Source organism: Borostomias antarcticus, assembly GCF_949987555.1.
Source record: "Borostomias antarcticus genome assembly, chromosome: 15".
NCBI lineage: Eukaryota > Metazoa > Chordata > Actinopteri > Stomiiformes > Stomiidae > Borostomias > Borostomias antarcticus.
In genome coordinates, this window is record NC_140248.1 from 6541108 (window position 1) to 6558763 (window position 17656).

General features: G+C 46.6%; 1 protein-coding gene across 1 annotated transcript in view; it reads left to right on the plus strand.

The window, feature by feature from the left end:
* The window catches only part of LOC311318506 (1,4-alpha-glucan-branching enzyme-like), a 145780-nt gene that overhangs the window by 23640 nt on the left and 104484 nt on the right, over positions 1 to 17656 (plus strand). Inside the window, exons 3-5 of the mRNA XM_084449855.1 lie at positions 5446 to 5561; positions 10314 to 10439; positions 11456 to 11591. Coding sequence (XP_084305981.1) covers positions 5446 to 5561; positions 10314 to 10439; positions 11456 to 11591 — 378 coding nt within the window. The remainder of the gene's footprint in view (positions 1 to 5445; positions 5562 to 10313; positions 10440 to 11455; positions 11592 to 17656) is intronic.

Sequence of the window (17656 nt, forward strand, 5' to 3'; positions counted from 1 at the left end):
AATTTATTCATCAATCTCATTCTGTAGGAGGAGTTCTTGACTCAATCAAGGGACTTAAGATAATGTGATGGCGCTCGGACGTGGTCAAAAGTTAATAATGTTTATTGAAATTATACTAATCAATTATCAAGATAATATTATAACACAATTCAACATTAGATGGAAAAACACATGTGGCAATATGAAAACATAGCAGAAATGAAAAGAATGATATCAGAGATTATCACAGCCTATCCTAAATCTTCTAAGCTTAAACAACACTTTGGCATCTCACACCACAATCATATGCGACTGTTGGATACAACCTTAGTAGTGTGTTAGTGCGTTGTCCAGGCGGTGTTGTCTGGCTCGAAGCATGGAGGAGGCCCGTGACTGAAGGTTGCTCGGTTTGATGAAGGGGCAGTGCGCCTGCGCTCCCGTTGAAACAGTGATAGTAGCGTTGTTGCGCGAAGTTGAGGTTCGCGGAGTTCAAAGTTCAGTTTCAGAGTTCACAAGTTGCAAATATCTCATTCAAAACCTCTGCTCTCGCCAGAGGTGGATCTTTGAAGAGTATTTTCCTAAGCCCCTGTGTCGACTCAGAGATCTTAGGTAGCAGTCCAGTGTGGATACAGGCTGATCTTATCAACCGGCACAAACTTAGTTACTGGAGAGTTGAGAGCACACAAGAGTGTGAAAACAAGAGAGATGCATGAGAGCGTGAAAAACGAGAGCAAGAACTTCCTGTCTGATCCCTTTTTAAGGAGCAGAGAGATGAGGTGTGACCTGGGGGTGTAGCCAGGCCCTTGGTCACTTGGGTCAGTAAACCAGTGGCCCCTGTTAGCATCGTAAAAACAGAGCTCACATTCTGTACTCCCTCTGGAATCATCAAATATCCCGGTTATGGTTTCAACATGATATGACAATTATATGATATAACAACATGCCTAAACAACTGATTCATGATTTTAGCCAAAGATGGATACCAAACACGGCTATACAGAATCAGCAGCATAGAATCCGTTATTTGTAACACACAGTAACACTTGCATACAAATATGATGCATCAGCACAATTACTTTATTCACCGGGCTTATTCACGTGGTGTTTGCATCACATGGGGGAAGATGGAGCAGTTTCATCTTTATTAAAGAAACAAAGCAAGAATGGAGGTTCCTTTGTTCCACTGTGAGTGTCTGGATGTGTATTGTTGGCCTGGCCTGTCGCGGGGGGATGCGGGAGCAACAGGGTGTGAGAGGGTCTCGGATCAAGATCTGCATTCCAACCTGAGGCAGAGTGGCCCACAATATCACACAACTGTTTTGTGGTCAGTAGAACGGTCAGTAGACTGTGTCATGTCCTACACCACTACAACCCACTGGGTCGATTGTTATTACGGATAGTAATCATGGCTGTGGTGCTGTTCAGAATCAGGCCGTACAACCAAAAGGTACCTTTTCTCACAAAAAGGATTTATTACCACCAACAGTGGAACAATGACAATGAACAGGAATACACAAGACTACACAACTACAAAGGGGGGGAACAACCAGACAATAAATGAATAAACAGAGAGCAGGAGATAAGGGAACCAGGGAGAAGGACTGTGAACGGAGCCACTAAGAAGCACAGCCCTAACTTCCCTACACCTCCACCCTATAGACCCTAACACTGTGTCCTAACTGCTTGCGACGCGAGCAACAGAACGCAACATCGCATGCTTGCTGACGCTCGCTCGCGTCGCGTGTAGTTAGGACACGGTGTAACAGTCTCTAACTGAAAACAGAGCTAGTGGCCCTAACTAGCCATCTATCTAAGCTTAACCGGAACCTTACCTACCTGCTACAAAAATACGTTGCAGCCACTCACTCTTACCTAGTGTGTTTAACAGAGGGTTACCTACGTGTTGCAAAATGTATACCCCAGGGAATCTTACCTAAAGCCCTTCTCCCAGGGGGGGGATAACACAAGGGGAGATAACAGGTTACACGGTAAACCCAAACACAACTAGAACTAAGGTAGGTAGGTTATCAAAAAGGGAGAAACATAAACAGTAGACTATAAGAAAAACTAAGGGTCTGGGACCAGCAAAGTATACACAAGGTCAATAAAAATGTCACAAGGGCAAACGGCATACAACATACCCCTCTGTCTCCTTCTAACAAACAGGGGACATGATTGTGGAGCTAATTGCTGATGGCAAACGGGTGGTTGCATTGGCAGTCAGGAGGTTGGCAGGAGACAATGATGATTGACAGGACGAATGACAAGGGAGGGAGCACACAGCATGGACAGACACCTGAGGGAGACAAATATGAACAGTAACAAAGCACAAGACAGAACCACACAATCCGTACCACCTGCGCAGGTCCATCAATAGAAAGTACTGAAATAAAATAGAAAGTTTATTGCATCTAGGTACATTGGTATTCGTGTCATCGCTTGTGCTTACAGTGTCTTAGCACTAATCAGTTGATCATTCCATTCCTAGGTACGCAGCTAGATATTAAAGGTTCCCAAACTGGCAATTTACGATCCGTAGTCTAGCAGTCTAATCCTCATCTACTTACAGTATCCCATCCGATCATGGATGACTGGCTGTGTCGGCAGTGGAATAACATTCAAGTATACAGTTGTGCAGAATCATTTGTTGTTGTCTATCGTATAGGCAAGAATCAATTGTTATTGTCGTTTACTGTAATTCCACCCCTGGAAGTCGTGGCAATGACAATTTACCTTAATTTAAACTGCCTGAGTATTACGTTAAGTGTTGATGGTACACCGCAGTTTACTTGATGTCCATTGGAAAAATTGCATCTCTCAAGGCTACTTCAGGCTATGATAACTTCAGAAAGAATTTACATATAGTAATGACTTAATGGAATCCCCATTACAAGCCTCAGTTATACTATTACGTTGTGGTTAATAAATGAGTAAATGACAATGGGACATATAGGTCTATTTGTTACCATAGTAGATAATGTGACATGTTGAGTTGGTTGTTTGCTTTATTAATACCCTTTGGGGAATTGTCTGTCCACCCCAGCTCACAAAAGACAAATGTACACAGAATAGAAATAGAAAAGTTTATTTGCCATATATAACCAGTACCGGTAGCCTTCAGGTACATTGGGATTCTTGTCATTGCCTGTCCTTACAGACACAAGCACTAATCATTTATCAGTTAGCCAAGGTTCCCAAACTGGCAATTTACTATCTATCGTCTAGCATTCTGTCAATTATATCAGTTTGATCCTCATCTACATATCCCATCTAATCATGGGTAACTGTGTCCTTGATATAGGCAGTGCAATTAAATAACATTCAAGTGCAGTTGTGTAGAGTCAGTTGTTGTCTATTGTAGTACAAATGTCAATACAACAATAAAACAATTAAATGAATGAATGAGTTCAACAGCTGGACTTGATCTTCCGTGATGGATAGCAGACAGACAACTGTAACGATTCTGTCAACCGGCCATTTATTCGACGATAACTTGTTCTTAAGCAGATTGCAAACTGTGGGCCATGTTTGAAATATCAGCACTAGGCTTTATCCGAAGCCGGTCAGCAGGCACGCGAGAACGTCTTTTGTCGAGAGAATTTCGGAGGCAGAGATGCTGTAGTGGCTTCAAAGGTGTTATCTTATGGATCTGGCAAGTTTCTTCAATAATTATTTTATAAATATTATGTTATCCGTGGCTCATGAATCTAATATGTTCTTGCTTAAATCAGTCACAGCTTCTCTTAAAATGCATCTCTCAATTCTCTCTCCCAAATGTGTGTGTGCTCCAGTGCGCTCACTCTATCAGAGCGGTGCCACTTGATTTAGACCTCTGTTCGTGCTCACAGCTCAAAGGTCAACTCCTCAGTGTCAACTCACACACACGCATTCCTCTTCAACCTCCCACTTTTTCTCAAAAGTGCTAGTTTTGTCAACATTTTGATCTGAACCATTGTATATGATCATAAGTAACCTTAAAACAGGGCTAAACACACATTTTCCCTTTACTACTCCTTTAAGTTAAATCGCAATCATCAATTCAATGACTCAAGCAAGATATATCAATACTCACCAAACAAATAAAGGCGAGGAGAAAATAACGCCTGAAGGGTAAAAAGCTTTATATAAAATGTGGTGTTATACATAAGTTATACAGATAACCCAGTTACATGAAAAATACAGGTTACAAAAGAAAAAATGAAAGAGAATAGCTCCCAGGTCTCCAGCCTCTGACTTCTTCCACGCCTCTGTTGGTGGAAAGAAAAGTCTGACTTCCTCCATTCCTCGATGGAAAGAAGAAGTGACTTACTCCATTCCTCTGTTGATGGAAAGAAGAAGTGACTTACTCCATTCCTCTGTTGATGGAAAGAAGAAGTGTGACTTACTCCATTCCTCTGTTGATGGAAAGAAGAAGTGTCTCTCCCTCCTCGCAAGCTGTTTTTTGAACCCCTTCCAGGAGGGCAGGGTGTTGACGTCTTCGGATGAACACAGTCCTTCTCTCCTCCCTGGCAGATTAACAATCCCTGCATTCAACATCTTATCTCTCTCTCTCACTCACAGCAGGACATCACAGAATAAATGTCTAATTTAACATCTTATTAAATATCCTACTTTAAGCATTACCTACTGTATATACTCAAACAGTTGATACATGGATACATTCCTCGTTACATTGTCTTTACTGTCTCATGTATACAAGGTTACATAGTTGATCTTGACTAAGAACAGATGACTTATAAATGTCTACTTCTACTTTAAGTTATTACATTTCCAATAAATTATATTCAACTCTAAGCAGTGTTACTAATTGATTACATCTTCTACTTTTAAGCCTGTTATTTGCATCTTTACACACTAAATGCTGTTATTGTTTCTCAGGCAGTCCTTCCAACATGGCTGCTTTGATTCCTGCACTTCTGATAAGCGCCAGGCCTGAGCCGGATGAGGGGGGGGGGATTCTTATCACTTTCCCAGAGATAGCCGGGCCCTTGTCAGTTCCACGTGTGTGTGGACCATTCATTATTCATCCATCCATGCGTTTTTTAGAGGGATCCGCTTATAATAATTATTACTACCTTCCCGGCCTGTCCCAGGTGCTTGGGCCTGGTCTGCCCCCGTAGACCTCTCGTCTCTCATGTCTGACTCTTGGGCCTAATGTGCCGGCCCTTGGTGCACTTGACAGTCCACCTCGTTCCTGACTGATGGTCGATCACTACAATTATTATAGCAATAAAAAAAGGTAATTTGGCCTGCAGGTGTGCTGTACAAGTTTACAGTCTAAGGTGAATTATCCTGTGTGTGGGGGGGTGGATTTCAGTTTGTGTAGATGGGGAGCATGCACATTATGCTGTGTTAGAGTGACAACTTTCCAGTACAGTGGTTCGAGTGGCTAAGATGCTGATTATAATTATACATTTTTCCACCCCTCTCTCTCTCTCTCTCTCTCTCTCTCTCTCTCTCTCTCAGGTGATTGGAATAGCACCTCTCACCCCTACACCAAGAAGGAGTTTGGAAAATGGGAGCTCTCTCTCCCCCCAAAGGCGGATGGATCCCCCGCTGTGGAGCACCAGTCTAAACTCAAGGTAGCGCAGTCTCCGTGACGCCGACGTCAGCTCCGAAACACAAGCGCCATTCATCATCCGCAGGCCCATTCACCATCTACAGACCCATTCACCATCTCCAGGCCCATTCACCATCTGCAGGCCCATTCACCATCCGCAGGCCCATTCACCATCTGCAGGCCCTGGGTCACAAACATTACACTAAACACTGTCATGGCTTTCACGGTGCACTTGGCGGCTGGTTGGGTTAGGGGCGGCTGTAGCTCAGTTGGTAGAGCGGGTCGTTCAATGATCGAAGGGTCAGTGGTTCGAATCCCGGCTCCGACTGTCCACATGTCGAAGTGTCCTTGAGTAAGACACCTAACCCCAAATTGCTCCCAATGAGCAGGTTGGCGCCTTGCATGGCAGCTACCGCCATTGGTGTGTGAATGTGTGTGTGAATGGGTGAATGAGAGGCCATTGTAAAGCGCTTTGAGTGCCGCTAAGGTGGAAAAGCGCTATATAAGTGCAGTTCATTTACCATTTGGCGTGGTTGGCCCACTACAATGCAATCAGTAAAGCACAGTCCAAAGAGAACAAAAGAACGCAGAGGTACTTTAAAACACAAGCTAGCACACGTGAGCAGAGTCTGAGGCTTCACCCTTGCGGTCCTGAGTTTTGTTGTGTTGATTGGAGCGACTGTGATGCAGACAGAATCTCAGAGACTCCATGAGGCTTTGGCAGATGATCACCCTGGCTAATGCTGAGCTAGGCCCTAGGCCCCATCACTAATGCTAGCTTCTCTATATCTGGTGTGTGTGTGTGTGTGTGTGCGTGTGTGTGTGTGTGTGTGTGTGTGTGCGTGCGCGTGTGTGTACCTGTGAGCGAGCTAATGTTTCACGAGGCAGCAGATCGACATGTTTCTTTTCCTTCCTTCATGGTGAAAGTTTAGATTAAAGTAAAATCTTAAGTGTGCGTCACTTCCGCCTGAGGGCGGCTTTCTGCACACAACAAACTACCTGACGTCCCTTAGCTCGGAGCTGGCGTTCAGCTGCCAATGAGGATTTCAAATGCATGCTGTTTCCACCAATCAGAGGCCTTCAGGACGCAGGGGAGGGCTCCCAACTGCCAAGCGGTAATAATCATAACACCACTGGCATTTAAACCAGATGACTCAGAGCTTGAGGCTGTGTTTGTTCCATCAGTCTATAATGAACCTCTTCTCCCTGCTGTCTCTGGTCAAACACACACACCCACCACCACCACCATCCTATACACACACACACACATACACACACACACACACATTGATTCTGGGCAGGAGATTATGAACACACTGTAACACGTCCGTTTTATTCACCTTTGACTGACTGTCGAGACAACCCCCACCCCCACCCGCCCTGTCAACCCCCCCCTCCCCCGTCGTCCTCCTCCTCCTCGTCCTCCTCCTCCTGACTGACAGGGCTATGGTCTCGGAGGCAGAGAGGTGAGCGGTAATTGGCTGTCACACACAGCTTCCTCCCTTTAGTTGGCAAACAGGATTTAGCCGGAGTGTGAGAGCGTGGAGGGCGAGGCCAGGGTTGACAGGGCCAGAGGGCAGGGCTTGAAGGGCTGCCGTAAGTGGGCATGCTTACGCCTCTGACCCCCCCCCCCCCCCTCTCTCTCTCTCTGACCCCGCCCCCCTCTCTCTCTCTGACCCCGCCCCCCTCTCTCTCTCTCTGACCCCGCCCCCCTCTCTCTCTCTCTGACCCCGCCCCCCTCTCTCTCTCTCTCTGACCCCGCCCCCCTCTCTCTGACCCCGCCCCTCTCTCTCTCTCTCTGACCCCGCCCCCCTCTCTCTCTCTCTCTGACCCCGCCCCCCTCTCTCTCTCTCTGACCCCGCCCCCCTCTCTCTCTCTCTGACCCCGCCCCCCTCTCTCTCTCTCTGACCCCGCCCCCCTCTCTCTCTCTCTGACCCCGCCCCCCCCTCTCTCTCTCTGACCCCGCCCCCCTCTCTCTCTCTCTCTCTCTCACCCCGCCCCCCTCTCTCTCTCTCTGACCCCGCCCCCCTCTCTCTCTCTCTGACCCCGCCCCCCTCTCTCTCTCTCTGACCCCGCCCCCCTCTCTCTCTCTCTGACCCCGCCCCCCCTCTCTCTCTCTGCTGGCCCCTCTCACGCACCTCGCTCTCTCTGTCCGTCCGATAGAGAGGGGTAAGAACAGATAGAGAGGGGTAAGAACAGATAGAGAGGGGTAAGAACAGATAGAGAGGGGTAAGAACAGATAGAGAGGGGTAAGAACAGATAGAGAGGGGTAAGGAGAGATAGAGAGAGGTAAGAACAGATAGAGAGGGGTAAGAACAGATAGAGAGGGGTAAGAACAGATAGAGAGGGGTAAGGAGAGATAGAGAGAGGTAAGAACAGATAGAGAGGGGTAAGAACAGATAGAGAGGGGTAAGAACAGATAGAGAGGGGTAAGAACAGATAGAGAGGGGTAAGAACAGATAGGGGGGGGTAAGAACAGATAGAGAGGGGTAAGAACAGATAGAGAGGGGTAAGAACAGATAGAGAGGGGTAAGAACAGATAGAGAGGGGTAAGAACAGATAGAGAGGGGTAAGAACAGATAGAGAGGGGTAAGAACAGATAGAGAGGGGTAAGAACAGATAGAGAGGGGTAAGAACAGATAGGGGGGGTAAGGAGAGATAGATAGGGGTAAGAACAGATAGAGAGGGGTAAGAACAGATAGAGAGGGGTAAGAACAGATAGAGAGAGGTAAGAACAGATAGAGAGGGGTAAGAACAGATAGAGAGGGGTAAGGAGAGATAGAGAGGGGTAAGAACAGATAGAGAGGGGTAAGGAGAGATAGAGAGGGGGTAAGAACAGATAGAGAGGGGTAAGAACAGATAGGGGGGGGTAAGAACAGATAGAGAGGGGTAAGAACAGATAGAGAGGGGTAAGGAGAGATAGAGAGGGGTAAGAACAGATAGAGAGGGGTAAGAACAGATAGGGGGGGGTAAGAACAGATAGAGAGGGGTAAGAACAGATAGAGAGGGGTAAGAACAGATAGAGAGGGGTAAGGAGAGATAGAGAGGGGTAAGAACAGATAGAGAGGGGTAAGAACAGATAGGGGGGGGTAAGAACAGATAGAGAGGGGTAAGAGGGGGGTAAGAACCGATAGAGAGGGGTAAGAACAGATAGAGAGGGGTAAGGAGAGTAAGAGAGGGGTAAGAACAGATAGAGAGGGGTAAGGAGAGTAAGAGAGGGGTAAGAACAGATAGAGAGGGGTAAGGAGAGTAAGAGAGGGGTAAGGAGAGATAGGGGAGAGATTGGTGTCAAAATAAAGCCTGTGGTGTTTTCAGAGTGTCGTGTCTGTTTGGTCCCCATGTATGTTGAGGTGTAGGGTTGGGGAGTATTGTGGCAAACAACTGAGAGTAGATGACGACTCTCTCTCTCTCTCTCTCTCTCACTCTCTCTCTCTCTCTCTCTCTCTCTGTCTCTCTCAGAAACACACACATTAATTAATTAACAGCTTCTCTTTTACCTTGCTAAATCAGTGTAATGAATTCTACTGCCTTGTTTCCAAAACTATGTGTGTAAGTGTGTGTGTGTGTGTGTGCGAGTGTGTGTTTCTAAGAGAGAGGGTAGGTGTGGAGAATCTGTAAATAAAAATTTGTCTGTAAATAAGCATTTGTTCTTAAAGGAGAATGCTCTTTTTCAATCATTCTCCTTTAATGATTTTGCCTGGTTAAATAAAGGTTAAATAAAAAATTAATAAAAAGAATCAACTTTCACACTCTTGAATCACTTTGGAAACACTTAAAATCAAACTTATCCGTGATTTAATAATTGATGAGCTGTGTGGGTGTTTGGATCGTCTACAGTGTGTTTACTCTGTGGATGTGCCGTAGCCACAGCGTTGCTAGGCTTCTCCACGCAAACATGACGTCCAACCAGGACCCTGTGGAATCCTGTGGATTCTGTTTGGTTCTTCCCTCCTCAAAAACACATCGTCTTCAAGATAGGAGTTTGGTTTTTGTTTGGGGTGGGGTGGGGGGGGGGGTTCCTCAGGGGAAATCAAAATGATGTGGCACTGCTGAGGATCTGGAAGCGTGTGGGGGGGTGGTTGAAGACCAGTCAGCAGGAGTTGTGGGGTCTCTTCATGGTGGTGATACTAGAGTGGTGGTGGAGAGAGAGACCGAGAGGGATGGAGGGAGAGCTCCATCCAGGCTGCTCTCTCTATCGCGTGTCCGTTGCTCAGCACTCGGACACGCGACAGCCTCCCTGCATTCTCCACGGCCTGCGCCCCCAACCTCCACCTCAGCCTCCCCTCATTCTCCACGGCCTGCGCCCCCAACCTCCACCTCAGCCTCCCTGCATTCTCCACGGCCTGCCCCCCCCAACCTCCACCTCAGCCTCCCTGCATTCTCCACGGCCTGCCCCCCCCAACCTCCACCTCAGCCTCCCTGCATTCTCCATGGCCTCCCCCCCCCAACCTCCACCTCAGCCTCCCCTCATTCTCTCTGGCCTCCAGCCCCCTCCTCCCCAGCCTCTCCCCAGTACCCAGCCTGGATGGATGGATGGATGGATGGATGAATGGATGGGTGGATGGATGGAGGGATAGATGAAAGGATGGATGGATGACCTTTTGTGAATGTCAGTGTTGACGTTGACGGTGTAACTGAGTTTTCCAACCCTCTCGTTACCTATGCCAGATGGCGTGAATGTATATCACTTATCAGACAGTTGCCCGCCACCCCACCCCCAGGGCTATCCTGATGTCTAATGCCCAAATCCTCTTCTTTTTTTTTACCCAATCAGCTGGTGGTGCTGACGTCGGAGGGGGAGGAGCTGTTCCGGATCTCACCGTGGGCTAAATATGTCACTAAGGGGCCGGACTCTAACATCTACGACTGGGTGCACTGGGACCCCAAACAGCCCTACTTGGTATGACCACTGTGTGTGTGTGTGTGTGTGTGTGTGTGTGTGTGTGTGTGTGTCTGCGTGCGTGCGTGCGTGCGTGCGTGCGTGCGTGCGTGCGTGTGTGCGCGTGCGTGAACCCCTGTGTATTAAACAGGCTTCGGCAGGTGAGAATTGGGATTGATGACGAAGATATCTACTGTATGACGACGGTGAAGATGATGATGGTCAGGTCCAAGGTCTGGGGATTCAGATTCAGATATCCTTTATTCGCCATTATGTTACAGTAACATATAGGAATTTGTCTGCCTGCCTGCCTGCCTGCCTGCCTGCCTGTCTGTCTGTCTGTCTGTCTGTCTGTCTGTCTAACCCCCTTCCTCCGGGTACCTCAGGTTGACTCAGGCTTATCCTGATCTTTTATTTATCTTACTCCTACAGTGTGCCTTCCCCCCTCACACTGGCAAACCTCACTATCTTCTCTTTAGCTCTTATTTCAAAAGCAAACTTTGTTCTCCACCATGCGTTGCCATAGTTTTCTGTGAAAAGCTAATTTCTAAGAAACTCACTTATGTCCTCTAATATCCTCTCCATCGTTCTCCTCTCCTCCTTTCTCCTCTCCTCCCTCTCTCATCTCCTCTCCTCCCCCTCCCCTCTCCTCCCCTCTCGTCTTCTACCTCTATCCTCCCATCCTTCTCTCCTCTCCTCTCCTCCCCCTCCCCTCTCCTCCCCTCTCATCTTCTACCTCCATCCTCCCATCCCTCTCTCCTCTCCTCCCCCTCTCCTCCCCTCTCATCTTCTACCTCCATCCTCCCATCCCTCTCTCCTCTCCTCCCCCTCTCCTCCCCTCTCGTCTTCTACCTCCATCCTCCCATCCCTCTCTCCTCTCCTACATTCTCCTCCCCCCTCCTATCCACTCCTCTCCTCCTTCTCTCTCCTCCCTCTCCTCTCCCTCTCCCCTCCCCCTCTCCTCTCCTCCTTCTATCCTCCCTCTCCTCTCCCCTCCCCCTCTCCTCTCCTCCTTCTATCCTCCCTTTCCTCTCCAGCATCAACACACTCGTCCAAAGCGCCCTCGCTCCCCGAGGATCTATGAGGCCCATGTCGGCGTGGCCTCTCCTGAGGAGGATATCGCAACCTACAATAACTTCACCATCAATGTGCTGCCACGCATCAAAGACCTAGGTGTGTGTGTGTGTGTGTGTGTGTGTGTGTGTGTGTGTGTGTGTGTGTGTGTGTGCGCGTGTGATGAAACTACAGGAAACAGTAGAGGAGAAGACTCAACACCTGATGTTCAGTCAGACGCAGGGTGCAGCTCTCTCCGGACCACTGCTGCCGGTTTGCCGGTCGATCGTTTAGTTTGTTGGTCAGTCGGTTGGTTAGTGTCCGATTCTGTCTCTGTCTCTGTTCTGTCTTTGTCTCTGTCCTGTCTCTGTCCTGTCTCTGTTCTGTCTCTGTCCTGTCTCTGGCATGTCTCTGTCTCTGTCTCTGGCATGTCTCTGTCTCTGTCTCTGTCTCTGTCCTGTCTCTGTCCTGTATCTGTTCTGTCTCTGTCATGTTTCTGTTCAGTCCTCTCTCTGTCTTGTCTCTATCTCAGTCCTGTCTCTGTCCTGTCTCTGGCATGTCTCTGGCATGTCTCTATCTCTATCTCTATCTCTGTCTCTATCTCTATCTCTGTCCTGTCTCTGTCTCTATCTCTGTCCTGTCTCTGTCTCTGTCTCTGTCTATCTCTGTCTCTGTCCTGTCTCTGTCTCTGTCCTCTCTGTCTCTGTCTCTGTCTCTGTCTCTGTCTCTGTCCTGTCTCTGTCTCTGTCTCTGTCTCTGTCTATCTCTGTCTCTGTCTCTGTCTCTGTCTCTGTCCTCTCTGTCTCTGTCTCTGTCTCTGTCTCTGTCTCTGTCTATCTCTCTTTCTCTGTCTCTGTCTCTGTCTCTGTCTCTGTCTCTATCTCTGTCTCTGTCTCTGTCTCTGTCTCTGTCCTCTCTGTCTCTGTCTCTGTCTCTATCTCTGTCTCTGTCTCTGTCCTGAACAGTTGAATGTGAGGCCTGAGACAGGAGAGGGGTTTTTACTCAGCAATAATTATTAGAATTTTAATCATCACAAAATACCTGATCCATAGATGTGATCAAATACCTGTTCCATAGATGTGATCAAATACCTGATCCATAGATGTGATCAAATACCTGTTCCATAGATGTGATCAAATACCTGATCCATATAAGTGATCAAATACCTGATCCATAGATGTGATCAAATACCTGATCCATAGATGTGATCAATACCTGATCCATAGATGTGATCAAATACCTGATCCATAGATGTGATCAATACCTGATCCATAGATGTGATCAAATACCTGATCCATAGATGTGATCAAATACCTGTTCCATAGATGTGATCAAATACCTGATCCATAGATGTGATCAATACCTGATCCATAGATGTGATCAAATACCTGATCCATAGATGTGATCAAATACCTGATCCATAGATGTGATCAAATACCTGATCCATAGATGTGATCAAATACCTGATCCATATAAGTGATCAAATACCTGATCCATATAAGTGATCAGATACCTGATCCATATAAGTGATCAGATACCTGATCCATATAAGTGATCAGAAGACAAACTCAGACAGAACGTCACGGAGACGGCTTCATGAAAATTGAATTATTTTCTAGTTACTTGGCAACCAGATGGAACAGCAGCTAGACCTACCACAGAGGAAAACACATTCCAGAGAGCTATAATGATGATGGTAAATGACAGAAGTAATGGAGTTGTATAATCGTAGACACACCCTGGTCCTAGTGCTGTCCCAGGGTGCACCATTCAGCATGTCATTAGACATCTACTTTTAGCCTGGGGAACAGCGGGCTCACGTTCGTGCATGTGCGTTTGTGTGTGTGTGTGTGTGTGTGTGTGTTAGGGGTGTGCCGGGAGTCCCGGCATTTGGACTATTCCGAAACCGGAAGTGGGCGGGGCTTAATCCGGAAGTCGGTTCAAAACGGTTTAAACTCATTTTTTTAGCCTAATATTAATAGCCATTGCAATTAATATTAGGCTAAACAGCAATTCAACGCATCAGAATTGCTGTTTATATATATTATTATTTATTATCATTAATTATGAAGTATAATTCCTCATCATCATCCTGTATGTTTTTATTTTAACAAACTATGAAGTGTCAGAACCCCACCACCACCCTTAACTGGGGGACATTCTACATTTAGTTAGAAACTGAAAAACATTTTTCTAAATCAAAATATAAGTCCTCATTGCAACTTTGCTAGAACAGCTATAGTAGCTCTATTTCTCCCGTGTCATAATATCTAATATATTATCTGCAACCATGTGACACAGGCAGCGTGATGTAGCCTACTAGTAATGGTTTTCACAAACCCAGCAATAAACATGTATTACTATAAATATAATTGAAAAGATAAACATTCTACACTCAAACCAATAAACTAAACTCTAAACTAATACATGCCTATGTTGTAGGGTTTGTATTAGTTTGGACCCAAATGACTGGACTCAGGGAGGTGTAAAAAGGTACCCAAGGTGCTCGGTCAAATCGATAAACTTATTGGGTGGAAAAGTGGTTTAAAACCCTTTAATCCATATGTAGGCTACAATAAAAACCGAAACATGTTGGTGTTTTTATTGTAGGCCTATATAGCCCGATGGATTAAAGGCTTTTTAAACACTGTGTGCTTGTTAACCCAGAAATAACTCAGAAAGTTGTCAGGAGTCCGTAATCCAAAGTTTTTGCTTTCTATTTCCTTTTCCAAACCAATCGGAGGGGTCATATCATGTCACTGCTTCAGCACAACCATTAAACACAAATTATATAGGTCTATTCAAATTAGGATTGTGTGTAAACCACTACAATAAAGCGTAGGCCTAAATTTTTTCAAAAAAGCGTGCGCCTCTAGAACGCGCTCGGGCCTATGCGCTAGTGCCTATGGACGAAAAGTGTAATGGATTTTAACTGATCTAGTCAAAAAAGGATTTACCAAGATTCGCTCAAAAGCTTAAGTCTGGTTTATTGAGGAAACATACGAGCGCAAGGACTTTCTGGACAAAGCAACAAGAGTGGTTTATCCAGAGAAGTGAAGCCCCTTGGTCTTGCTCTGCCTTATATTCAAGCAAAACACAGGTACGGTGCTTCCAGGATGTGATTGGCTAATCCATTGTACGTCATATGAAATGGCAGGCGTGGCCGAGAATACAGACATGTGACATGAGAAAAGACGGCAATTTCTTGGAGACAAAAGGACAAAGGATGGTTATTCTGGAGTAGACATTTCTAGGTGTGTGGACCTCCTGGAGGCCATCCCGTCTATGTGAACGGTTGAGGGAGGTGGTGAATTACAAAAGGAGAGAGAGAACAAAGGCTTAAGGTGTTTGGAATAGAAGGGTCTTGAGGCCAGATGTAAATTCTATAACAAAAGAATATTACAAATGTTCAATAAACAATATTCCTACAACCCAAATATTCAATTTACAAGCTGCATATTCAATCAATCATGCATTTGCACAGCAAATATGACATAAAGCCAAATTAAATGTAGCCTAGGCTATAGGCTAATAAGCCGAGGAAAATTACTATAGGCCTAATTGTAGGCCTATAGCCTACTTAAGTTTCAACAGTGCTTAAACCATGGGTAAGTAGGGTATTGTAGTGAAATTATTCTTATTATTTTTAAATCTGTTTAAATAGTTTATTATTGTTATGTCAGAGATAAGGACTTTTAATATAGCCTATCCTAGGCCTACACTAGACTACTCTGTTGTGCTGATAACTGAACGGCATGGATCAAACATTTGATCAGTTGTGTTTCAGTTGTTAAAATATACTTATAATTATTTCATATTTCAAAATCGCCGGATATTGTATAAGCTAGTGAGAGGCTGAGCATGCGTAGCTGAAATAGCTAGCGTTAGCTAGATATACTACACTGAGCTAACAAGCTAGCTACCGGTCCTCCTCTGCTCAAACAAACGCTACAGTTCACATAGGCTATTGCAGCAGGTAGGCTACGACAAGAAAACAAAGTCCAATAACTGTCTCAATAAACCAGTTAAATAGGGACAAAAGCCCTCGGTGCTGCTTACGTTCGTTGCCTGCCTAGTGCCTACTATCTGGCTTCTCAGCGCGCTGCAAACTTTCTCTCCCTCTCCGCGTTGTCTAGACGTCTAGTCTCTCTTTCTCTCCCTCTCCGCGTTGTCTAGACGTCTAGTCTCTCTTTCTCTCCCTCTCCGCGTTGTCTAGACGTCTAGTCTCTCTTTCTCTCCCTCTCCGCGTTGTCTAGACGTCTAGTCTCTCTTTCTCTCCCTCTCCGCGTTGTCTAGACGTCTAGTCTCTCTTTCTCTCCCTCTCCGCGTTGTCTAGACGTCTAGTCTCTCTTTCTCTCCCTCTCCGCGTTGTCTAGACGTCTAGACAGACAGCAGGTGCGCGTGCACGTACACCTCTCTCTCTCTCTCTCCCTAGTTGTGTCAAGTCAACAAGCAGACAGAACGTGCGCGTTTCACTCATACAGTATTTGACTGTTCTCGAATATTTTTGACAATATTCTTACAAATTTACTATTCGGGAAAAAGCTACTATTTGTGCTCATCCGAATACCGTATTCATATTCGGGCACACCCCTAGTGTGTGTGTGTGTGTGTGTGTTACAAAAGACCTTGTACCAGCTTGTAGTGTTGTAGCTGTTGATCTCGGTCTCGTCTCGAAATTGACCGCATTTTTACTAATCTTGTCTCGGTCCCGGACAAAGAGGATTCAGGATTTTATTTCAAGACCAGTCAAGACCGCAACTGGGGGAATATAGCTCAATTGCCTGTGCATTTTTTGTGTAATTGTGTAATTTATGTAAAACTTGCCGCTTGAGATTCAAGCAATAAATTGTCAGATCAATTTGAGGAGTGCCTATATGGTTTGCGTGTTCCACGTTTTATCGTAAGTGTGTCATGTAGTGTGGAACACCCACTGGTCTGGTCCTGGTCTTCACTCGGTCAGACCCTGTCTCGGTCTTGACTGAGTCTCAACCCCTCAAAGTCTTGGTCTTGTCTTGGTTTCGATACACTGTGGTCTTGGTCGTGACTTGGTCTGGGGTTAGGTGGTCTTGGTCTGGGGTTAGGTGGTCTTGGTCATGACTTGGTCTGGGGTTAGGTGGTCTTGGTCATGACTTGGTCTGTGGTTAGGTGGTCTTGGTCATGACTTGGTCTGGGGTTAGGTGGTCTTGGTCATGACTTGGTCTGGGGTTAGGTGGTCTTGGTCGTGACTTGGTCTGGGGTTAGGTGGTCTTGGTCATGACTTGGTCTGTGGTTAGGTGGTCTTGGTCATGACTTGGTCTGGGGTTAGGTGGTCTTGGTCATGACTTGGTCTGGGGTTAGGTGGTCTTGGTCGTGACTTGGTCTGGGGTTAGGTGGTCTTGGTCTGGGGTTAGGTGGTCTTGGTCATGACTTGGTCTGGGGTTAGGTGGTCTTGGTCATGACTTGGTCTGGGGTTAGGTGGTCTTGGTCATGACTTGGTCTGGGGTCAGGTGGTCTTGGTCATGACTTGGTCTGGGGTTAGGTGGTCTTGGTCTGGGGTTAGGTGGTCTTGGTCATGACTTTGTTTGGGGTCAGGTGGTCTTGGTCTGGGGTTAGGTGGTCTTGGTCATGACTTGGTCTGGGTTTAGGTGGTCTTGGTCATGACTTGGTCTGGGTTTAGGTGGTCTTGGTCATGACTTGGTCTGGGTTTAGGTGGTCTTGGTCTGGGGTTAGGTGGTCTTGGTCATGACTTGGTCTGGGTTTAGGTGGTCTTGGTCTGGGGTTAGGTGGTCTTGGTCATGACTTGGTCTGGGTTTAGGTGGTCTTGGTCTGGGGTCAGGTGGTCTTGGTCATGACTTGGTCTGGGGTTAGGTGGTCTTGGTCATGACTTGGTCTGGGGTTAGGTGGTCTTGGTCATGACTTGGTCTGGGGTCAGGTGGTCTTGGTCTGGGGTCAGGTGGTCTTGGTCTGGGGTTAGGTGGTCTTGGTCTGGGGTCAGGTGGTCTTGGTCATGACTTGGTCTGGGGTTAGGTGGTCTTGGTCATGACTTGGTCTGGGGTCAGGTGGTCTTGGTCATGACTTGGTCTGGGGTTAGGTGGTCTTGGTCATGACTTGGTCTGGGGTCAGGTGGTCTTGGTCATGACTTGGTCTGGGGTTAGGTGGTCTTGGTCATGACTTGGTCTGGGGTTAGGTGGTCTTGGTCATGA